At 38.0% G+C, this 26,026-nt stretch overlaps 1 protein-coding gene across 7 annotated transcripts in view; it reads right to left on the bottom strand.

Annotated features, from left to right (window-relative positions):
* BCAT1 (branched chain amino acid transaminase 1) overlaps window positions 1-26,026 on the bottom strand; it is a 100,134-nt gene that overhangs the window by 20,904 nt on the left and 53,204 nt on the right. For 5 of the 7 annotated variants that reach the window (XM_058558645.1, XM_058558647.1, XM_058558641.1 and 2 more), the window contains 3 exons: window positions 23,876-24,028; window positions 11,262-11,425; window positions 4,720-4,862 (listed from right to left, as the gene is read on the bottom strand). In XM_058558645.1, the coding sequence (XP_058414628.1) occupies window positions 4,720-4,862; window positions 11,262-11,425; window positions 23,876-24,028 (460 nt within the window). The remainder of the gene's footprint in view (window positions 1-4,719; window positions 4,863-11,261; window positions 11,426-23,875; window positions 24,029-26,026) is intronic. The other 2 variants (XM_058558642.1, XM_058558644.1) reach the window with 1 other exon arrangement.

Raw genomic sequence — 26,026 nt, 5'->3', positions numbered from 1 at the left:
TTTTTGAAAAAAAAAAAAGAAAGAAGAAAAAGAAAGAAAGCTATTCATCTAATCATCTTCAATTTATCCTATAACTAATAAAAAATGACATGGTTTTCCACTAACAGTAAGAGTTATAGAGGCTCTTAAAAGGAACATTCTGAAGTCAAAATTAACCTTAGTGGATTAAAGCTGGTTAGTGATTAGAATAATGTAGGTAGGATCTTACTCAGAAACACTGGTCATTACCAAAACTTCTAAGAATACTGTGGAAGAACTCACTCCTGAGAAGCATGTGTGCCTACTCAGGCTGGTCACTGCTCCCACACTGCCCTTCCATAAGTCTATCTAGAGTGATTTTCAAACTTGGTGGAGTATCCATCACATATGGAGATGTTGACTTTACCCTCTGAGATTCAGATGTCATGGGCTCAGGGTGGGCTCAAGCATGTACATGGCTAACACAGAAAAAAGAAAGAAAGAAGAAAAAGAGAAATCCAAAAAACAAAACAAAACTCCATGGGTGACTCAGAGAGAGCCAAGGCCGAGACACTGGTCTACTATGAGAATGACCACAGGCACTAACCACCGTGACATTTGGCATGGTGATCTGTCTACAAGAGTCAGTGTGGTCCATCAACCGCACAAGCTCTTCTCAACATCCTCCTCTCCTCCGGCACCCAGGAATCTGAATCTCATGAGAAATTCAAAACTTAAACTATCACTTTATAAAGATGTTGAACCTTACAACAGATCATGTGCTGCCCATCATATGTTTGCAGAGGAATTCACGAGGTATGCTTGAAAGGATCACCAGGTAGCAAAAACTGTGTAGAAATCATACTGGTGTCTTTGAGCTCCACCCCCCAAGCCATTTTAAGCAGCTAAAAAGGATTTTAGAAATCACCTGTGCAATACTTATTTTACAGAAGAAACTGAGGCCCTATAAACAGAAGTGACTTGCCAAAGTTGGTGACACTGGGGGACAGTCAGGACCATAGCTTAAGTGACCCAACACTGGGGCCACTGCCTTTTCCTTCAGTATATTGTGGTTACATCAGACATCCCTAACAACCAAGCTGCCTGGAAGAGCAAAACTCTATATTCATTCCGTGTCCCCAAAACTCAGCATCACGTCTGGCCCAGAGTGGTATGTAACGTTTTTGGAAAAAAAAAAAATAAATGAATAATCCTCTTTGCTAGGATACAGCAGTATGATTTTTCTGAATTATTTCTAAAAATCATCTGATGAAAACCACTTTCTGGAAAGAAAAAAATTGTTCTTGGCAATGTTCTTAAGGCTACTTTTTGTCATGGTTAAAAGTGTTGATCTCGAAATAAATGTGTGTTTTGCAATAAATAGCTGGCTAGCTAGATACATAAATGTACGGATCTATATGTGTGTGTATATGTGCGCACACAAACTACATATAGACAAACATACTTCCAATGCCCCCAAACTGAACCTTTCCTAAAGCTTGCTGAGCTCTGACTATATAAAGTTAAACAGAAACAGCGGCCCTGCATGTGCAAATGCAGTTTTGTAAAATATATTTAACACCCAGACTGTAACCACTAGCCTGAGGTCAAGGAACAGAACATCTGTTTCTCTGGTTGCGAGACAGAGATGATGACATGACAACATTTGGGTGAGAAATATTCATTTTCCTCTGCAACCACAAACATGCTTAACAAGAGCCAGAACTAGCTCCAGATTGCCCAACTTGAGGAAAACAGAGCCTACAAATGTAGCTTGTTTTTGACAGAGAAATCATTTTAAGGAGATGAAGAATTTAGAACCAATAACAGCAGGATTCATCCATGACTTCCCAAAGTCAAGCACTAATGGGAACCAGGAATGTGGGTTTGCATAAGTGCCTAAACACCATTAGCACCATTATTCATTTGTTCAACGAATATATACTGAGTGCCTCCCATGTGCAGTTGGCTCTTCTAAGCACTGTGGATACAGCAGTGAGCAAAACTAAGATAATTCCCTGCTTACTTTCTAATATACAGAGGAGAACAATTATTATGTTAAATAGTATGTTAGACTAGGGAGGGAAAAAAAGAGGGAAGGCAATGGGGAGTGCTGGGGAAGGGAGGTTGAGATTTTCAGTAAGGTGTTCCAGGAAAGCCTTACTGAGAAATGGATATGTGGGCAAAGACTTGAAGTAGGTAAAAGAACAAGCCATGCAGGCATCTGAAGGAAGAACACTCCAAGCAGAGTCGGTACATATGCCTGATGTCCGAGAAGGCTCATGGGGCCTGAGTGGACTGAGCAGTGTCACCACTCATTGCCATGATCCTTCTCCCAAACTAACTGTGAACCCAACCACAACAACTGGGTCTTATTCTCAAGGTAGCTTCAGTGGCCAGTGCAAGATAAAAGTGTTTTTCCAACAGTTAACAACAAGTGTGTGTGTTCAATTACTCATCAACAGAGTGAAAAAGAGAATTCATGGCTGTGGGATCTTACCACCACGGTTGCTATTACTGGAATCAAAACCCACATGAGTTACAGGCCAAGTGCCACAAATTAGTTATTGTGCACAGTACTGTGCTGTGAACACAGATTATCTACTTGATCTGTCTTTCTGAGGCAGCCATCTTGTCCAAAATGAACAGTGAGTGTGGGTGCTCATGGGAAGATGGCAGGTTACTACTGAAAGAATTCTGCTTATACCTCCTGATGGTCAAGTTTGGGAAAAATCAATATTTTGCTGATTTTCAACTCATTATTCTTTGTATTTCCTTAAAACCACATGGTATAAATCAAAGTTACTAGAGTCGTTTCAATGCCTTTTTTTCTTTTAGCCCAAAGGTTATTCCTGACATTCTACTTACCTCTTTCAGAGTACTATTCAAACATTTATTCCATTTCCTTTCTCCTTACTTCAGATTTTATCTGATCTGTCAGGTGAACCCTCAAATTGAAGGAGCACAGTCACATTAAAACTAAAATTATCTCAGGCAACCATAATCTGAATAGTAACTCTTAAGGTCTTGTATATTTTGTAAGAGTCAGAAGACAAATTCACTCATTTCTATTCTGACCTTTAAAAGCCACAGTGGAAATGGTCCATGATTATTGTTTGGATAAGGGGTAATTTTTCACCAGGACAGTTTCTGGTGTTTCTGGTTAAATCATGTAGCTCTGATTCAGACTATGCTTAAATTTTGACATGTCTCATCCATAAATAATGATGGTGCCACTTCTGTATGATGTAATTGTTTTTGTTCGGGGCTGTGTGGGGTTTTTTTGTGGGGGGTGGAAGTGGGGGTTGGTGGTGAGAGTGGGCAGGTGGGAAGAATGAATTGAATCAATTTATTTTCTCCTAAGTACAGAGTTCAACACTGGCTGTCATCTTTCAAGCATAGCTTTTGATATATGTCATATGCAATAACTCAAATTTGGAAATCACAAATATTCCAGCATAAATTTTGTTTTTAAATAGTGCCAAGTACAAACAACAGGAATGAAAGAACGAGCATGATCTGGCTTTTCATATGCCAAGGATTACCAAGGGCCAACCCCAGGACAAGGTGTACTCACCACACCTTCTGTTTATTCTACCTCTGACTTGAATATAAGTCTCATCTTATTAGTCTCTGCAACTCATGCTCAAATTAGTGCATAGCTCTGAAGTCAGCCACTTCTGAATCACCATTTTCCTCTATTTGTAGCCAAATAACAAAGGAACAATAAATAGAGGCTACTGTAGCTACTTTAAAATAAAAATTTCATTTAAAATTTTCACATGAAAACAGTATTGAGACGTCATAAGAATTTGGAAACTTATCATTTTACATTTCTAGTCTCTATACTCAGTACTGTGAAATAAACAGCCTAAGAACAAAAATAAGCCTAAAAATATGTTTAAATTTTTTATGACTATTAAAATTCTAATGGAAATAAATACACATATCTGTATTTTTCCCCCGTTACTGGACATTTAATCCAATACCACAGACATTGCCAACACTTCACCGAACCCCTATGGTCTGCCAACTAATAAAAAAAAGAATAGCAAAGAGAGGTAATGAGCATTCAGAATATTAAAGGTAATAAAGGAGTACTGATTTTTATAGTAGACATATATTAATAGTCTTGAATGAACCAGGATCTAAGTGTAATCCCAAAATAAACTAATTTGTCCTTAAAAATAGTGTGCTTGAATAAAATGAGCTCCAGAGTAAATCTGGAAGGCTCTTGATGTATTATCAAAATATATAGAAAGGGCAACAGTTGTTTAAAGAATTATAGCAAGAAAGTACACTAAATATCAAATCAGTAGACTATGCTGATTACTATAGAATGTTATACATATGCATAATGTATATGTAAACTGGTATATATGGTGACTATATATGTAAATGCATATGGTGAATGACCATTGAATTGATCTGAGACTTATCTACAAATGTAAGGGATTTCAGATAGGAAAACTGTTAAGAAGATGGCGAAGGGGATAAGGCAGCAAATATTCAAATTGTGGAGATTTAAATTCCTCAAGTTGATATCTCAATAATAAATATATCTAGAGCCAAAAAACAAAAACAAAACTTTTATAAATTCTGTAAATTTAAACTCATTTCTACTTGGACAGCAAAAACAGTGGCTCTTAGCCTTTGGAATTGTGCTTCTTATTGCCTTGTTCTAAGGTTCTAGTCCTTTTCTTTCCAGTCCCATTGAAAATGACTGAAAAATAGCAAAGAGCTGAAATGTGAGTGGATTACCTCCATCTTCATTTATCCAATAAAGAAAAAGATTCATAGTTCCAACTTCGGTTATCTGATTATCCTCTCCATAGAGCCACAGAACCTGCTGACAGCCGTTATCCATTGCTTCACATTGGGCAAAAAGACCTGAGCCATAATTCCTTTTAAGAAAGAGGAAACATACTGATTATGAATATACTACCCCCTATCTTCCATACTAAGATTCTCAAGTCTTTAACTTGCACGTGGATGTAGTCAATGTACTATGTTCTTTCTATATATATATATACACACACACATACACACACACACACACACACACACATGTATATATGTAGGTCTATATATTCTCTAGTTAACTTCACAACATTAAAGGAAACTCATTAGAGGACCTAAATGATCTAATCACACTCATTTGAGAGAGAGAACAAAGCAAAATCATGGAATCCTAACTTGAAAAGTAGAGATAGAAGAACACAGGTAAATAGCCAAGTTAATGATAACAGTCAAAAAAGTTACTATTTTTTTCTCATACCAAACATTTTCTACGAATTATTTCTTTTAAACTTCACACTAATACTATGAGTTAGCCACTATCATTATCTCCAGAGTTCAGATGAGAAATTGAGGTTTAGGGAAGTAACTTGTATCAAGTTACATTATTTAAGCAGCAGAGCGCCAAGCCTGTGCTCTCTTAACTCAGACCTTTCAACATACCCAAGAAACATCTAATGTCCAATGTCCAAATTCTCCAAAAGGTGGGACCCAATGTTAAAAATCCTGATTTTAACCAAAAAGTACTCTGAAAGCCCATTTTTCTCAACCTGCACTATGGCATCCCAGATTATTCAAAATCAAAGGAACATAGCACATCTTCCTGGATTAACAATTTAGTTTAATAATATTTTAAATTTATTATCTTTTATTAAAATTCAATGGGAAAATTGTGAAGTATATTACAAAATATGGATGAATGTCTTAGATCAAACATGAGAGTCCTCAAATAAACGTGATGCTTGCTTGCCTCCCTAAGCCCCTGGTTGTATAATTCACTGTCCTTGGCTTTCAGAGAACATTAGCAAACAAGTTTGAGAAGCACTACCATATGATAGTCAGGGCTAGGAAATAAACCCTAGATTCACTCTTGGACTTTGAAGCCCCCAGAAGTACACAGAAACAATCAAACATACAACAATAACTACTCAAACCATTGATGTTATCTTCTGCAAAATACCAACCTAGGCCTTTTAAATGATCTCTTTTACATCTGGGCAAGATTAAAATGTGTAGTATTGTCTAAGTAAAAGTGTAAGTTAAGCACAAGAGCCATATATTATAGTGGCTATCTGTCATTTCTATCTGCACAGCTTCCTTTTCCACTAAATTCTCTTTGGCCCTTTGTATGGAGCCAAGTCATTCTGCTTCGGTTGACAATCATAGCATCTTGCCCTGCACAACTGAACTAAAGGGTGAGCATGTAACCTAAGCTGCTCATAGAAGTCCTTCTTTGAGTTCATTCACTCATTCATTTTAATGTATGGAACCTGAAAGACGTATTTTCTCCCTTTGGGGGTAGTGGTAGCTTGTCTACTATGAAGTAAGCCTGGCGTCTATTGTGTCCATGATCACCACCCTTCATAGGAGAAGGCATCTGAAGCAGGAGAGCCCTAGGCTAAGGCATAGCCAGAACCTATGATAAGAGATGAAGAGAGGAGGGAAGGAGAGAGTACAGAGGAGAGGGAGAGATTGGGGATTGGGGATGGTGGGCAGTACACATTTAAGGGCAAAACAAACTTGGCAATGATTTGAGCCCTTAGCAGGTCCACTGCTACTATCCTACTTACACGAGCCAATCAATCCATTTTCTGCTTAAGATGGTTTGAGTTGGTTTTCTGACTTGCAACTCAAAGAATGTTGACTAGTAACAGAAATATTTGACAAAGCTATGGGAAACAGGAATTATACTATATGGCTATTGCAATCTGGAGCATGATGAGATTTACTCACACCAAGGCAATGTTAATATTCATTGAAAAGACCCTCAAAATACATACTTCGAAATGCAGATAACAAAATGTAAATAGCTGGTCAATCTAGAGATAATAAAATTCTGGTATATAGGAATATTTTATTTGTTTAATGACCATAAAAAGTCAGATCACCCATATTCAGAACAGATGGTAAACAGGCAATAACTGAGTTAAATTATGAATACTTTTTAATAATAAGTATAAATCAGACTGCAGGGGGAGTCCAGTGGAAAGAGCGTGGGTTTGGGGCCAGCTGGCCTGGGTGAAGCTCCTGCACTTCTATCTGGCTATAAAGAAATTTAATCAAGCAAGTCAGTTCAAATTTTTGTCTCACTGAATTCACCTGGCAAATAAAAATATCTGTTTTATATACTGCATAGGGTAGTTTGGAAAAAATAAAATAATAAAAATAAAAGCTAAGAAACAGGTTATATAAGCCTGTTATATGAAATGAAGTTTTATAAAAAAATAACTATTTTCATTTACTCTTCTCCAGTTCATAGACACAACTGTTGAGATTTTACCATGTCTGAAAATTAACAAATGATTTCTCTCATAATTAAAGTGCCTTTTACTCTATTAAAAAACACATAGAGAATTTTCACAGTATGAATATCTAGCCTTTCAAAGAAGCTTCTAAAAAAACCCACACATACTTTTGAGAGTATGGCTGAATTACAACCATGGTTCCTCAGCATCATGAAGCTACTTGGGCAGGAAAAAGAATTAAAGATCTCGACTATTCTAGAGCATTGAAAGGAAAAGGGGGTTTTTATCTGTTTGATTGATTAATTTACTATTATATTCTATAGGTGATGTTTTTCTCCAAACACAAGTTTTTCCTCAAACTTCTCTCTCAGGTGTAAATTGTATCACTAACGTTCACAAGGTAATTGATACATTGGTAGTATGGCTGGGTTTTCTCCCATGTGCTGCCATAATTTAGAATAGAAACACATGTCCTTGGAGGAAAGAGAAAAATGAAAAAGAGGGAAGACTGTCTACATAGAAAAATTTTAATATAATTTTAAGTAGAATAAATATCTGGGAGAATAAAGATATTAAATACATCCCTCCAAAAGAATAAATTCTATTGCGTGAAATCCAACTGACTGCTCCTAAGATAAAGAGCGTCCAGGAGATGAAATAAGAAAGTAAGAAAGCCTTATAATATCAACTATTGTCTGTTGAGAAGTTACCACCTGCTGGGCACTAAGTACTTAACCCCATTATTTCACTGAATCATCTAAAAACAACCCTAGACTTTATTATTCTTTTGAGGACTTGCAGGAAGAGAGGACTTAACTGTACAGGATCACAGATATAAGTGTGTGACTCCCAGGTATCTTTGGTTCCCAAGCCCATGCCATCAGCTGCTAGGTTGTAACACCACATTTACTGAGAGTTTCCTACATGACAACATGGTCCTCGGCACTTTATTATTACCTCACTTAAGCCTCACAGGTACGGTGGGTATTATTACCCTGACTTTATAAGTGAGGAAACCGAGGCTTAGAGAAGTTAAGTAACATGCCCAAGGTGGTTAGGATTTAAGTGAGGTCTTTCTGACTTCTAAGCTTGAACTCAAGTACAGAATGAGAATATAAGGAAAAAAGAACAAAATTAAGATAGAGAGAGAGAGAGAGGCCTAATTCATTCCAAATTAACTAAGAAACTAAGAAATTTCCTGGGAAGAAAGATGTTCCTATGACGAAAGACCTTCTTCTAGCTCAGTGTTTCTCAACTTTAGCTGCACATTAAAAAAATCCTGATGCTCAGGCTATTTATCTGCCAGACCAAATAAACCAGAATCTCTAGAGGTGAGACCCCAACATTAGTACAGATCTTTCTCGACTTACGATGCCTCATAGACCCATCATAAGTTGAAAGTATTTTAAGTCGAAAATACATTTAATACACCCAACCAACTGAACATCATAGCTTAGCCTAGTGCTCAGAGCACTTACATTAGCCTACAGTTGGGCAAAATCATCCAACACAAAGCTTATTCTGTAATAAAGTGTTGAATATCTCATGTAACTTACTGAATACCGCACTGAAAGTAGAAAGCAGAATAGCTGTGTGGGTAGAGAATGGTTGTTAAGTGTATCGGTTGTTTCTCTCATGATCACGTGGCTGACTGGGAGCTGTAGCTCACTGCCGCTGCCCAGCATCACGAGAGAGTATCCTAGGGCATACAACTAGCCTGGGGAGAGACCAAAATTCAAAATCTGAAGTATGGTTTCTACTGACTGTGTATTGCTTTCACACCATCATAAAGTTGAAAAATTGTAAGTTGAACCATTCTAAATTGGGGACTGTCTGTAGTTGGTAAAGCTCCCCAGGTGATTTCAATTTACGACCACAGGTGAGAACTGCTGTGCTAGAACTCTCCTCAGCTGTGCACCATTCTATTACTTTGCTCACTAATGTACATTTAGAAATAAAAGGACGATATTATCTCTGGTGGCTTCAAAATAGTAGAATCATTTTAGAATTAAAAAAAAAAATCCTTCTCTCCCTTCCTCAGATTCACTTAGATAGAAAGCAGAAAGTTCTTGAGCTTACGAAAATCAATAGCTATTTAATAAATACCAATTGATTACAGAGGTGCTAAAAAAAACTTGGAAGGTAACTACTGAATTAATTAGGTTTAAAAAAGAGGAGTTATACACAAACCTAAGGTTGCCACCAACTATCTTTGGCAACTAAATAGGATGATACCAAATGCAAAATCATTTGTTTCCCTTGTACTTCTCCTGGTTTGAAGCATAGGAGTAAAGAGCTTTGGAACTTCTTGGAAACAACAGGCAGCTGGGATAAAAGTCCATCCTTTTGGTTACCACCTTCCCTCTAGCCATTTTTGCTTGTATTTATGAGATCACTCACTAAGAGATTTCAATTCAACTTCCATTGACCATGGTCCACCTGAGCCTAATAAGTCAAAGTAATAATTTATTTTATAATTGACTCTATTTTTAGAGCAGTTTTAGGTTTACAGAAAAACTGAGCAAAAAGTAGAGTTCCCATACACCCTATCCCCTCACTTCACTTCCCCCTATTATTAACATCTTGCATTAGTGTGATATACTTGTTATAACTGATGAGCTAAAATTGATACACTATTATAAACTAAAATTCATGGTACCATTAGGGTTCACTCTTTGTGTTGTACAGAAAGTATTAATTTCTAATTGGTTTATAGAGATTATGTATTCTGTGATACTGCATTATATCATCTTTATAATAAATAACAACCCACATACCAAAACTAAAGATTTCCCTGCAATTTCTCAATGTCCCCATGTTATCTTTTCCCTGGGCAGGCAGGGGGAGCTAGAAAGCAAGATTTAAAGAAGAAAAACTATTTTAAATTATTACCTCTTCATCAAGATTGCTGATTTACTGTAACGTGCACTCTAAGAGAAGTTTTAACTAAGTCATACACGTGGTATGCAGTGGTGCATATGCATATGCTCTGTGAGGAAGTCTGAACAAGTCAAAAAGAAATCAAGAGAGTCAACAAAAGTGGCTTTTTCAACCTGGCTAGCCCAGGACATAGTCAGGAAGGAGTGTTCTAAATGAGAATGAAAAGCAAGCAACTTCTTAGCTTAACAGACTCCATTAGGATTTCTCTGCCACTGAGAGCACGCAGTTGCTAAAAATGCCAACTGTGATGACGGGACGTAGAATTTTATAACCACTTTGTTTTGGTAGAAAAGAAAAAAGAAATACAGAAAGACTACAGAGGGGTCAAAGCCAGCTGTCAGTGTCTTTCTCATTTCCCAGCAGCACATCATTTGACTCTCCCAGGGCTCCCTGAATCTACATGTTTTACCAGAGCCCAGAAGACTGCCATTGAGCCACCTTCCAGGACTGCTGCTGCCCTGGGTATGTGATACACATCAACACTTGATATACACAAAGGAAGAGCCCACGCTGGTTAATCCAGCTATTCTTATTCACCCAGAGGGGCATTCTCCATTCACAGCCAAGTCCACCCCTGAAACTGTCTAACACTTCTCAAATGCTCTTTTATTTCTAGCCAGCTACATATGGCCTATGAGACTGGCCTGACAGAGCCAAGGCAGGGCTGTCCTTCAGCCAGTTGGCAGCAGGTATGGCTACAATCTGTGGCAATGAAGACAGCACTTCAGTGAAGCAGGCACCTTCCCCAGACAGGACTCCTTGGAGCCAACTGAGAGCCTTGGCTTCGGCACCAGATGCTCTCTAATGCCAACCGTCAGCCTGCAGCCAGAGGACCAGCTTCCAGGGGCATATCATTCAAAGCACAGATTTGATTCCTGTTTTAGTTCCTTATTTTAGTTCTTGCCTACGTGTCACATTCAATGTTTCTCCCTTATTAAAGATTATCCTTTAAACAACTAGCAATTTAAAACACTGAAAACTAAACAAAAATGACCATTACAATCTGAATATTAATATATGTACTTGTACTGACGTGAAATGGCAATAACTAAATGGTCATGAGGGACTCTTCCCTTTAGAGAGAAACACAGACTTACTTACCCTCCCATCTTGCAGTCCCCAGTCCCACCTTTCCAGGCTCTCACATACTTTGGATTGGCCCACAGCGACACTGGACTAAAGGTTCCACTTGAAAAATAAGGTCCCACTGGGCTCAAGATTACAAAGATCAGGGCTTTGGTAGGCTTCTTGACTCCAAGAGAAGGCTGCAATAAAGTGAAAGCACACACAACTGTTAGTTTCAAGTGCAGACACCAGTCTTAAAAGTCTAGAAGAGATCTGTAACTATCTCCCAGAAAGAGCCATCTAAAGAGAGGAGCTGTCACTTCTAAAGCTGAGTGACACAAAGCCTGAGGGTCTTTAAGAAGAAAACACCAAGAATGCAGTACAGTCATGTGCCTCTTAACAATGGGGATATGTTCTGAGAAATGTGTCGTTAGGCGATTTCATCATTGTGCAAACATCACAGAGCGTACTTATACAAACCTAGATGGTATAGTTTACTATGCACCTAGGCTATGTGGTACTAATCTTACGGGACCACCATCGTATATGTGGTGCGTCTTGACGGAAATATGTCGCTATACAGCGCATGACTGTACTTACGTTTCATTTTGCTTTGCTTTCTGAGTTGTTATGATTTTAAAGGAAAAGCAAATTTGTCAGATTTTTTTATTAATGGGGTTTTTTAAAAAGTACATTTTTAACAATTAGCTATATATCACCTTTCAATGTTGTAGTGATTGGGAATTGAAAAAGGGAAGAACCCAGACATGATTTTAGTCTTTGGAGGTGAAATATAGTACTTGCATCTCTAATTTCCCTTTCTGTTTTCACAGACTACTGACCAGTTCAGGACATTCCAGGGCCTCCAGCAGGTGGTAGGTATAGGGGAGTGTGCCATTACCGCATCTAACTGACAGGTACCAGACAGGTAACATCCTCCCCTCAAAAAGGAGAGGATGAAGAACTCAGGAACTTCTATCATGAATGACAAGGATAGAAGATGGCCTTTCCCACAAACTCTGGAAAATCATAAGCCAACAATGCAAAAATCATACAAACTCCTCTAGTACAAAAGCAGTCATAAGTAGTTACTGTCAGTTGTTTATTAAGGAGGAAAATTGAGAAACTGAAAGTTTTGAGGGCTACATATTAGAAAGGCAAAAAAGTCACCAGGCTATCCTGCGCAATTCAAGACTACAGGAAGAAAACAAGGCAGGGCTATTACATGAAGAGTCTTGGGATATAAATGCTTGTGTCCAATCTTCACCAGACCTGGATCTGGCTGGCTAGATGGGCATCGGACTCCGTCATGGAAAGAATGAGAGGAGACTCAATTCCAGCTGATTTTGTGTAATGTTTGATGAAACCGGCTGAAAGTGGATCCGGGGTATATTTTTGTCTGAATTTCAATTATATCTCCCCCTCTACTCTTGGCTCAAGGCCCCTCGCCCACTGCTTATGTCCAGATCATCAACAATCAGGTAGGTAAAATATTCGTGAGCATAAAGAAATGTGTTTGTCTGTGTGGACACTGATGACATCTAAAAGGATGCAACCCTTAGGAAGTGGGGAGATGATTCCACTCACACTCCACGTGAACACTAGGACCAAGCAGGGCTCGGGTGGCCACAAAGCAAACGATAATGGATGACAGACAACCAAGTTAAAGAAGTCAGTCAGCAAGCGACAACAGGTTTTGGTTTTCTGGTTGTCTAATGGGGGATGAAGAGGACTCCCCTACCAAAAAGAGTGAGGAGCCTGGGGCCGGCCCCGTGGCTCAGCGGTTAAGTGCACGCGCTCCGCTACTGGGGGCCCGGGTTCGGATCCCGGGCGCGCACTGACGCACCGCTTCTCCGGCCATGCTGAGGCGGCGTCCCACATACAGCAACTAGAAGCACGTGCAGCTATGACATACAACTATCTACTGGGGCTTTGGGGAAAAAAAGGAGGAGCATTGGCAATAGATGTTAGCTCAGAGCCCGTCTTCCTCAGCAAAAAGAGGAGGATTAGCATAGATGTTAGCTCAGGGCTGATCTTCCTCACACACACAAAAAAATAATAATAAAAAAAATATTAAAAAAAAAAAATGAGTGAGGACCCTTAAAGCTTCATTTGCCTTTTTTTTGGTTTCATTGTTTGGAAGAGAAAACCTTGGAATAATATACATATCTGCCTTCCTTCCCAAATCTGATAAAAATTGACTATCTTATCTCTACACTTTTATTTATCTATCAGTTAAGTAAGTATACCTCATATCAGAGGTGCTTTGAAGCTTAATATTTAAAAAAATTTTATTGATCTTCCTAATGAGGAATTAAGAGAAGCTTCTCAACATAATTTAGAAATACAATTTGCAGGACACAGTCTCAACAATTTACCTAGAGTTTCTGAATAAAACAGCTTATTTGTGGACAAACTAATAAGCATGTCATTAGATATCACAAGAATGCCTGGACTTTTCTCACTCTGAACTCACGTATTTTTTGCAACCTACATTATATGAATAAAAGTATCAATAACTCATCATCACGGAAATTTTTTCCTGATACATTTCATATTATTCATTTCCTTCCCCCTGATTTTAAGTAAGTAAACTTGCATTTATTCCACTAGGTGGCAGTATAGAGAGTACAAATGAAAAACAGAAGAACACTATGCATTAAACCTACTCCTGGAAAAAAAATATCTCCATAAACCTTTAAGTAATACTTTTATTCTTAGCCAGCAGGTAAATTATAGACTAGAACTTTTCAATGCTGAGAGAAAATGTGTTTATGTGTACTAACATTTTATTTTCTGAAATTTAAGCAAGGTCAACTCATGTTTTACAAGTACTTCAAGTATTGGTGTTGATCACAGCTTAGCCACCTTCATCCTTAAATGATTACTTATATCAACTGTCTTATGAAAAGAACTCTGTGACTTTACTGAAAATGGTCACACTGCTCAAAAGTAAGAATAAATCAAATATAAATTTATGTATTAGGAAGGGAACTACGTGATTAGATCTGTTTCTACCCTCAGGAACTGTTATTTGTTCCTTGTCTTAATTCTCCCTTCTTTCCTGGAAAGCAATTTAAATTCTGTGCTACTGCGACAGTTGAGTAGTTTATTATATAACATTAATCAAATGGCAATGAACAAAATTCTATGATGATAGGGTCTGACTTCTGATCATATAAAGCAAAAGCCACATAAAGAGAAAATATGGAAGACAATAGCTGATAAGTTACTTAGACCAGTTTCAATAAGTCTTACTTTGATTAATTTTTTTATTCTTCTCTACTAGTTTCTTGGATTATTTCAATACATAAGGAATTGAAAGAGGTTTTTAAGAAAGCTCATGAAATATGAGGAATATAAAAATCTCAGATACAAAGTTTACAACTTCTCAAGGGACCACACTGACTTTGAAGTTGAAATTCTGATGTGTACAAAAAAATAAAGACTCTTTTTACTCTCTAAGTTATACCTTGCAAATAACAAACACATGTACTGTATGAGGGTATTAAATATGTGTATATTATGCACAGAATAACAGGACACTTGGGTGTGATGGAAAATAAAGAGACATTTCACAGTGAAAATTACTACTTCTGTCTGAGTCAGTCAGAAAATTACTTTATAGAAAGGCAGGATTTCAGAGGTGATCTAAACGATGGCAGAGAGAGCTCACCAAGCTGCGAAAGGTATTTATTAGTCCACGTTTGGGCCTAGAAGGCAGAGAGCCCAGTGGTAATGCAGAGGCTTGAGAATAATCCTGCCTAGGCAAGGCAAATAAGAGACAGAAGAAATAAGATAATTGAAAATAACAGGGGAACATTTTCAAAAAGAACAGCATGATTTTTTTTTAATCCAAAGAACAGCCTCATTTAAGAAAAAAAATCCTGGCAGTTCCTAAAAAAGATGAGTTAGAGAGGAAAATGGTAGAGAATATCGCAGTGAAGGGCACTATAAGAGATGCGGGAAAGACCAGTGGTCCATGCAGAGCCCTGAGTGTGTGAGAGTCACAAAGGAGGGACACCAAATTCATGGAGTGTTTTTGTAGGAAAAACTAGTTGGTTTGATGTAAGATTAAAAAAAATAACAACCCTCAATAATTATACAGCGCTTTTTGATTTCCAAGATATTTCACAATCATTATCTCATACAATCAAAAAATTCAGGAAGTTAATGGGGTTATAACTTTCTATTTTTAACTTAGAAAAACTGAGGCTCAAAACAAATGATTTGCCCAAAGCTTCACAGCTATTAAGCTCTAGATCTTCTATTCTTAATTCAGAGCTCTTTTTTTTGATACTAAAGTTAAAAAAAAAAAAAAAATCAGTGAAATATGTGATTTCCTAACCTGATGAAATTTCAAACCAGACCTTCCTCCCACCCTCAGCCTTCACCCACAGTCCTCATACTCCATGCACCCTGTGCTCAAACATACTGAACCCTCTCAATTCCTCCTCACTTTCCTACCCCTGTATGTTTTCCTACACTACTCCCGCACCTGCAACAGTCTCCTTCGCTCCCCCCTTTTATGGACTGAAATGTGTCCCCCTCAAAATTTACATGCTGAAACCCTAACCCCCAATGTGACTGCATTTGGAGATAAGGCCTTTAAGGAATTAAACAAGGTTAAATGAGGTCAAAGGGGTGGGGCCCTAACCCAATAGGACTGATGTCTTTATAAGAAGAAGAGACATCAGAGCTTGAAGGCTTGGTGATGCTCTCTCTCTCACCTCTTCCCTCTCCCTCCCCCATACTCTCTCTTCCTCTCCACACAGAAGAAAGGCCCTAGGAGGACAGAGCAAGAAGAGGAACATCTACAGAGAGGCCATCTACAGAGAGGCCGAGGCCGCACCAGAAACTAACCTCGTTGGCCCTTTGATCTTGGACCTCCAGCCTCCAGGACTGTGAGAAAGTAAATTCTGGTGTTTAAGACACCCAGTCTGTGGTATTCTGTTATGGCAGCCGGAGCAGACAAAGACATCCCCTCTCTCTCCTAAGTAAGACAAACCTTTTGATCTCAATTTACATGTCATTTAAATGTCACTTCAGGGAATGAGCCCCTTGACTAGGTTATGTCATATATGTACCTATGTGTTATGTACTATTATAGCATCCTGCACTTCCTTGAGTTTAGATAAAGTACTTATCACACTTTCTTACAACTGCTTATTTAATTCTCTGCCTCTTGCTAATCTGGATGCTCCATTAAGTGCAAGACCATCTTCGTCCCCTACACACAGTAACCTATGTTGTTACACCAGATGTTTACTAAATATTTGTTGGACGATTGTCCATCTTAATAAGACGTTGTTTATAGAAAAGGGCTGTGAAAACAACCTAGATGACTATTTACTGTACTTGAATTATTTTGATTTTTTTAACAACCTGATGCTAACCCTAATATGTTGCATTGACACCACAGAGAAAATGTTCCTTTGTCTCTTGCCTGATTTACTTTAGTGCTGGCCTCTAGACTAACAGGTAATCAATATGTAGACATTGAAAGAATATCACAGAATTTTCTGAGGCTTGCTATAACATGGGTAGGGGTTATTTGCTTCTCAGGTCTGTTCAAAGAGAAGGATAGTACGAATTTAACACTAGACAAAAAGAAGACTGAGCCCTCAACTCTTTTTTAAATAACAATGACCTTAAAATTAAAAAAAAAACATAGTTAAAAGAAAGCTCAAGACAAGGTGAAAAAGACTAAAAGAATACAACTGTCTTACCAAACGTCATTTAAAGGCAGTGACAATGACTCTCACAGGGTTAGTATAAGGATTAAAATAAATAATCTGTGGAAAGCACCCAAGGCCTGATCTTTTTTCAAGTATTCAACAAATAACAATTGTTACTATCATTTTTATAAATAATAATTGGTAATAATAATAGCGGTAAATAAATTCAATATGACCCAATACACAGAGCATGAAGATGACATTAAGATGATTGTAGATGTGACCAAAGAACTACATTCAACACTCGACACTGGAATTATGGAGAATGGACCTTTGGGAAAAAGAAGGATTATTATACCGATGACCTGGGAAATATAGGTTGGTAAATTTGAAATCAATCCTAAATAGAAATTTTAGCATGGATTATTACCCAGGTGGTTAAGAAGACTTGATGGGGCAGTACACAGAAGAAACGAGAATGAGTCACTCTTTAAAAAGCCATGCTTCATTTCCCTTTCTGAAATGACTCTAGATCAGGGACCAGCCTGCTGCCTGTTTAAGTGTTATTGGAACACGTTCATTCCTTTATGTGTTGCCTATTGCTGTTTTTGCACAACAAAGGCAGAGCTGAGTAGCTGTAAAGACCGCAAAGCCAATAATATTTACTACCTGGCCCTTTAAAGAAGAAGTTCGCCAGCCCCTTCTCTAGATGATAGGAAAACGCTACTGGAGGATTTTTCTTATACCGAGAATGGCCCCCAAACCAGGATCTCCTCAGTGACCCAGCCTCAGTGCTCAGACTTTGGGCTTTGTGATTCCATCCACTTTGGCTCAATGGACTGGGCCAAGCAGCGTGCTGGGCCTGGAACAGAGCAACAAATAAGACCAACACAAGCAGCTGACAATGGCAATGATGGCATACATACCCAAAAGAGGCCAAGTTGGACCCCAGCCGACAGAGTGAGAAAGAGGATGCTGAGTGGGCTGATGAAGGGGGAAGGATGTTACCCTCAAGGGAAGAGCCTTCACCAAGACAGCAGTGTCAATTCAACAACAGTGTATGCGGGAAGGAACTGCAAACTAGAGGGCAAGGCGGGGCATCTGGATGTCCCTCCATCTAGTCATCTATCACTGCCTGCCATTCTGTCACTCTCAGGAGAACCACAACAGAAGCAGAATTAGGGAAATCTTTTGAATATTTTAACAATCAGCTTGCCTTTTCTTGTGGATCATTTCCATCAGCTTAGAAATATGCCATAGTATCTCCCATCTAAAACAGACACTCTCCCTTTACCACATGTCCCACTCCAGGTATCCATTCATCTCTCTGCTCCACTATATAGCAGAGATCCTCTGCTATATACAAGTACAAGATTTGTACTTACTCACCATCACCACCTCCCCTCCTCTCGTTCTCTCTTGAATCCACAACATTCAGGCTTTCAACTCCACTACCCCATTGCAATATGCTTGTCAAGATCACCAAGGACCTCCATGTAGCCAAATCCAACAGTCAGCTCTCAGGCCTCATCCCACTGGTCCTATGGGTGGGATTTGCCACAGCAGATCATTGCTTCCATGTTCTTCACTTGTTTCCAGTACACCAAGGCCTCCTGTGGTTCTTTCTACCTTACTGGCTGCTACTTCTCAGACTTTTTAGCTGATTCCTCTTCATCTCCCTTTCTTCTAAATGCTGGCCTGCCCCAGGGCTTAGTCCTCACTTTCTTTTCATCATTATCTACAGTTCTTCCCTTGATAACTTCATCCAGGCCCTTGGCTTTAAAGGCATTTTATGCTAAACACTAGACTGTATCCCTTAAACTCCAAACTCTTCTCCCAATTTCACACTTGTACATCTACCCACCTACTTGATATCACTGGCTTAAACTATCATATCCCAAACTGAACTCTTGGTTCCACCCATCATCACTTCAATAAATAAACAACAAAAAACCCTTCTCCCTCACTCTTGCTCATCCCAACAAATGGTCACTATCCAGTTTCTCTGACCCAAAGGAAAACATAACATCTCTCCTCTCACACGCACATCCAATCTACCAGCAAATGGTGTGAGCTGCAATAAATATCCTTGAGTATTTGTCTTTATGTGCACTAGGGGGGATATGTCTATAGCATAAATTTCTTGAAGAAGCCCTGCATTTTTAAGAGTCCTAAATTTAATTTTCCTGCTTTATTCACCTTACTAATAGCAGTTGTTATGTTTGTTATATCAACATAACGGTTGATCAACAGGGCACTGGTTATATAAATTACGCAATCATATTTCACAGATTCTGAGATGTCCATTTTTTTCCACATTTAACATATCTGAAATCAGGACTCAGCATTTTACAACTGCTATTGGCCAAGAAGCAGTCATGGCAAAGGCGGCATTGCCAGACTCAGAATTAGCTTTTCATGGTACTTTCAATGGCTTATGGGCATTGGTGATGTTATACATGATGAGTCCGGCATTTAAAAGGTCTTCAAAAAGTTACTGGTACTGAAAAGAAAAGCTACTGCACAGAAAAGCATAAAAACAGGAGCAGGACGTGTATTGACATTAGCGAAACAAACATTTGTAATAACGTAAAACAAATGCAATTTAATATTTTCTTGCAAAGCAACAAACAAGTCTTCCAATGGAACTTATGGTAGGAAGAATTCCATAAGAAGATAAAGCTGTGTTAGCTTTTGTTATTAGGATATATGAAAAATAAAATTGCCTATCACAAGCCAAGCAGTGCATCTGATGGTAGGAGAAACTGCAGATTTCCTCTGAAAACATACATTTCGAAAAAATAAGGGGCTGGTACGACTAATTCATGAATCACTCAGGATTATCGAGAAAGTACTGTACCATAGTTTAATTGGCAACGTTTTTCCATTTTAGAGCATAAAATAATGGTGCATCTTATAATATATGACATCCTGTATTTAATTAAGTATAGTATATATGTACGATGGAATACCTTACAGCTAGGAAAATGGAAAAAAATAGAGGTAGATCCATAGGTACTGATATGGAAGGATCTCCAAGACAAATCGTAGGTGCAAAAACAATACATACAAATTGTTCTCAGTATTCCTACCATTTATGTGTAAAAGAAAAAAAAAAAAAAGCAAGAGAAGATACAGATAGAAAGCCAGAAAAAGCCTTCATCTATGGAACCTTAACATATCAACAGCTGGCATTGTAAACCAAGGAAGAAAGGATGGACTACTCCATAAATCGTGGTGGAACAACTTGGTATCCAAATGGAGAAAATCCTTAACTTCACAGAGAGTTCACTTTCTAATGGATTTCACTTAAGTGGAAAAAGCAAAATTTAAAACAGAAGAAAAGCATGACTTCGGAATAAGGAAGAGTTTCTTTAAAACTCACAAAACATAAAAAAAAAAATAGATTTAATTACATTAAAATTAAGTACTTCTGTTCATCAAAAGATCCTGGTAAGAGAGTGAAAAGGCAAGACACAGACGCAAATGCAAGCCACAGAGCGGGCAACTATTTGCAATACATTTATCTGACAAAGGATTTATATCCAGAATATATAAAGACTCTAAAAAAAATTAAAAGCACAAACCAATCTTTTTAATGGCAAAAGACTTGCAAATGCACTTCACAAAAGGATTTCCAAAAGCCAGTAAGCATGTAAAAGCATTCAACATAATTTGTCATCAGGGAAATGAAAATTAAAACCACAAGGAGATAAGGCTGCATATGTCAGAACGGGTAAAAAGAATAAGACAATACCAGTGTCAGCAAGGATATGAAGCAAATGAAACTTCCAAACATTGCTGGTAAGAGTATTTTGGAAACCTGGCAGTATCCACTAAGCAAAACATACAAATACTCTCTGACCCACCCATTCAACTCCTGGGTAAATACCAAAGAGAAGCAAGCACATGTGTCCACCATAAGACATGCACAGGGATGTGCACAGCAGCTTGATTTATAATAGCCAAAAGCTGGAAATGACCCAAATGTCCATCTGTAGTAAAACAGAATGCCATGGGTGAGGGGCAGGGGGTCAAGAATGAACTACACACACAACAACGTGGTTAACTGCACTGGGGAGGTAAGGGGAGCTAACAGGGAAGGGTACACAAGAGGTTTCAATTGTACTAGTCATGTTGTAATCTTAACTGGGTATTGTATCCACAGACTTTCATTTCAATTCTTTTCTTTAAACTGTGTGTATAGTTTTAGAAATCTTTGAATATGGGCAAAAACTTGCCATTTTTATAAAAAGAAGGATAATGTTTAACCTACCAACACATGTAAGCAGGTCTAATAGTGTTTGTGTATTTATCAATATGCACCTCTAGAAGGCAACAGGAAAAATTGGCAACAGGAATTGCTTGGAAGGAGGCAAACTGTGGAACTATGGATCAGAATGTAGGAAGGAAATTTCCTTTCCATTGTATACTTTTGGTACTATTTGAATTTGTTACCAGATATTTTTCCCTCCCCCAAATCCCTAAGATCCCAGAAATACCCCTGTGCACTGTTGGCAGAAATGTAAATTGGTGCAGCCACTATGGAAAACAGTATGGAGGTTCTGCAAAAAACTAAAAATAGAACTACCATATGATCCAGCAATCCTACTGAGTATTTATCCAAAGAAAACAAAAACACTAACTCAAAAAGATATATGGACCCCCATGTTCATTGCAGCATTATTTACAATAGCCAAGATATGGAAACAACCTGTGTCCATCGATGGATGAGTGAATAAAGAAAATGTGGTGTATATATACAATGGAATATTATTCAGTGATAAAAATAAAGAATGAAATCTTGCCATTTGTGACAACGTGAATGGATCTTGAGGGCATTATGCTAAGTGAAATAAGTCAGAGAAAGACAAAAATTTGATCTCACGTATCTGTGGAATCTAAAAACAAAAATAAAAACAACAAGGTCATAGATACAGAGAACAGGTTGGTGGCTGCCAGAGGCTGGGGGTGGGGGATGGGAGAAATGGGTGAAGGGGGTCAAAAGGTACAGATTTCCAGTTATAAAATAAATGTCATGGGAATGTAATGTACAGCATGGTGACTATAGTTAATAATACTGTATTGCATATTTGAAAGTTGCTACGAGAGTGAATCTTAAAAGTTCTTATCACGAGAAAAAACAATTTTTATAACTATGTATGGTGACAGATGTTAACTAGACATTGTGGTGATCATTTCCCAGTATATACAAATATCAAATCATTATGTTGTACACCTGAAACTAATATAATGTTATATGTCAATTGCACCTCAGTTAAGAAAAAATTTAAAAATAAAAATAAAATCTCAGAAATATACTGGCAAGTTTGCATGTGAATTGATATTCCTAAACTTGGAAGCATTGTAATTCAACTTGAAACTTAGTGTGACTGTGTATGTGTTATATAATACATACTATATAACACTATAAAACACATAATACAATATATAAAATCTGGAGTGATTATGTCAAATATTAATGGAGAGCAGGAAAGCTGGTAGCTCACAGAAAGGAAAGGAAATAGATACGAAGGTAGACTTATATTAGAACAAGATGAGAAAGAAATTAGACCCCATCTAAGTTAAATTTCCATGGTAACTACTCTTATTGAACCATGCCCCATTTCTTCACAGCACTGCTCTCCATCTATCAATACACATTCATTTCATGGGTTTCTATTATGAAAGTGTGACTCCTACACTAGACACTGAGCTCCCTGAGAGCAGGGGCAGTGGTTTTTGCTCAGCACTGGAACTCTAGACCTAGCACAGTGGCTAACACATAAGAGATGCTACAGCACAGAGGTTAACATTGCAGGGGTTTTATTTCATCTCTTTGAGCCTCAGTTTCCTTACCTCTAAAATGATACCAGTAGCACCTACTCACACGGTTGTTGTCAGCACACAGGAAACACTGAGTGCAACGACACTTAGAAAAGCTTCATAATGCCAGGTGATGGTGATGATGATAGACTGAATGACTGTTTTCCATCAAAGAGAACCAGGACTTCCCTGAAAAGCAGTGGACTTTCTGAGGATGGAAAATAAGATGGGCCTAGGGCATCTTGCTGGGAAACAAGTCTTTCAGTCATTCCCTAGGTTGTAAATTTTCCAACTCCTCACTGCTACATTACATAAGGTAACAGCGAAATGGAACTCCAGTAAGGGAACTGGAACAAAGTGTGGTAGACGTCCAGTGTGGAGACTATGCAGTAGTTAGAAGTGATGGAGTGGACATACACACAGTAACTGGATAGAAATGAAAAATACAGTGCTAAAGGAAAAAGTTAAGAAACACAATGAGATCTGTAGGACAAAAGTCATTTACATAAAACGAAAATAAAAAGTAGCACCTCTCCCTCCTCCAAATTTCAAAACCATTACCACTTCTATCTTGGAGAAGTGCTGCCGAGACAGGAGGCATTATACTGGTAAACTGAGGAAATAACGGTTAGTCTTGTTTAGGAGAGGGCAAACAGCCTCATTCATTGCTCATTCATGTTCATATCTGTGGCTGCTTTTGTACTACAGTGGCAGAATTGAGTAATGACAGAAACCATATGGCTCACAAAGCCTAAAAATATTTACTATCTAGCCCTTTACAGAAAATGTTTGTTGACCCCTGGTCTTGATAATCAGGCGAAAGAAGTCATTAATAATGCTATTAGGGGCTATTTCAAATTACATATTAGAAGTTTCACACAAGAGGGGCCGGCCCCGTGGCTTAGGGGTTAAGTGCGCATGCTCCGCTGCTGGAGGCCCGGGTTCGGATCCCGGGCGCGCACTGACGCACCGCTTCTCCGGCCATGCTGAGGCTGCGTCCCACATACAGCAACTAGAAGGATGTGCATCTATGACATACAACTATCTACTGGGGCTTTGGGGGAAAAACAAATAAATAAATAAAATTATAAAAAAAAAAAAAAAAAAGAAGTTTCACACAAGAATAAACAACGATAACTTGCCCACCGAAGTACCCCAAAATAGGGAGTCAGTTTGCACCTCAGTTCCGATGAACGTAGGACGAATATACAGACTAGCAGATGTTGAATATGGGACCCATTCTTGATCCAATTTCACAAGCTGTTGAATACACTCTAAAAGTTCTTCCCTGCCAAATACCTGAAACAATGAAAAATATAATGAATACTAGAGTTTTTCTACTATTTTCTTCCATTGTAGCGATAAGAAATGATCCTCATGGAAGCTTAAGGCTGGTAAAAAAGTAAAAATAATAAAACCAAATAAGAATTCTTTTCTGGGATTTTTTTCCCCCCAAAATTGTGTGGGATGATAGATTATCCATATGGGAAAGATAAGAAACTGAATCCCTACGTCTTACCATATCCAAATATCAATTATAGTTGGATTATATACCTAATGTGACAAAACATTAAAACCTTTATTTAAAAAAATACAAAATATCACTATCACCTTAAGATAGGAAAGGATGCTTAAATAAGAGCCATAAAGCACAAATCATAAAGGAAAAATATGTATACAATTTGACTATTTAAAACTTAAGGACTTCTGTTCTTTAAAAGAAGTAAAAAGCAACAAACTGGGGGATGTTATTTGTAACATATAACCAACAGAGGATGGTAAATGGAGTATGCTACGATATCCTCAAAAATCAGTAAGAAAGGGACATATAACCCAATAGGAAAATGGGCAAAAGTAAAGAACAGTTTATTTTTAAGGAGAAAAAACGTTTTCATATACTAGATGGGTGACTTCGTAAAATAAGTAGTTTCTACTAACTTGGCAGGGGAGAGAAACATACTTTCAGAGATATGATGCGCTATCCAAGGTCGAAATGAGTGAGAAACAAGCATCTGAATAGAGCTCATGACATCAGGATTTGGCTATTTAAATGCTAACCTATAACAGCAATCACAGTGTAGTAATGTTATGGAAATCAGGATTGCCAATCACATAGGACATATCATCACCCTGTGTCACCTGCTTGGGTCTCTGGTACTGTTGTCTAGAGATAAGAGCTGATGGAAAGAGAACTTGACTAAGAATCAAAAAACTTGAATCCAATTTTTTGTCCTGTCCCTTTATTCTGTGGGACTTTAGGCAAGTCATTTAACCCCTCTGGGCTCGAGTTTTCTTCTCTATACAAAAGCACTACTAAAATTTACAATATATACCTTCTTGACAATGGCTTACTGTTATGCTTAAACAGACAAGGAATAAACCACATAAAGAAAACCACATAAGACAGTTTGTAGCAGTGCCAGTGTCCAATAAATGTTACTTTCCTTTCCTTCTGTCCCCATTTTAAAGTTTTTCCCAGTGATCTGTCTGCAATGGTAGAAGGAAAACTAGAAATTCGAACCTAGTCCAAAGAACTTACCTTAATTTCCCTCCTGCTACCATATTATGGCCCCTGAAGGAGGTAGGTGAAGCATGGGTTACAAAAATAGCGAGGAGAAGGAAGAGCCTGGCTAAAAAGGAGTCATTACTTGGATTTAGCTGTTTCCGGGCTTCTTCAATGCACAGGTGGGCTAGTTCCTAAAAGTTAGCTACACAGAACGTGCAAAAGAAGGAAAAGACGTCTTTCAGTTCAGAAAGGCAGCCTGGTCATGTCTCAGGGAATGGGAAGAATCAAAGTCACCTCCACCTAGATGTGAATCTTGGTGTTTAATCCAACCCACCTTATAATGAATTTTGCTGCATAACAAGGTTATAGTCAGGATTTGATGGCCATGAGAAACCTTTTTGATATCCTTTTCTTTTTTTTTTAAATAAAACTTGGAGTAAAATATCAAAATAATTAATTAAATCACATATACTTGTTAGTGTCTAGAGCAATTAAGCAAAATAGCCCCAAAATACCTGTGAGGCACACCATGTTTTCCATTTTCAATATTATCATTTCATACAGTCTTTAAATTTTATTTATTTTAGTTTAAGGCATATTTTTCTTCCTAATCCTTTTATCTCTCATATACACGTTAATCCCCCAGAGACACTCATAGAGAAATAGATTGTGGAATTGTCAAATGGTATTGGTTATTTCCTTGTATTTTCACTTCACTAATGACAAAGTATATCAAAAGTAACTTTAGTGTTCATAGGGTTTGTACTGAATATTGATCTAAGTATTCAGAA

Source organism: Diceros bicornis, chromosome 17 (assembly GCF_020826845.1).
Source record: "Diceros bicornis minor isolate mBicDic1 chromosome 17, mDicBic1.mat.cur, whole genome shotgun sequence".
In the NCBI taxonomy this organism is placed as follows: domain Eukaryota; kingdom Metazoa; phylum Chordata; class Mammalia; order Perissodactyla; family Rhinocerotidae; genus Diceros; species Diceros bicornis.
This window is presented reverse-complemented; position numbering and strand designations above follow the sequence as displayed.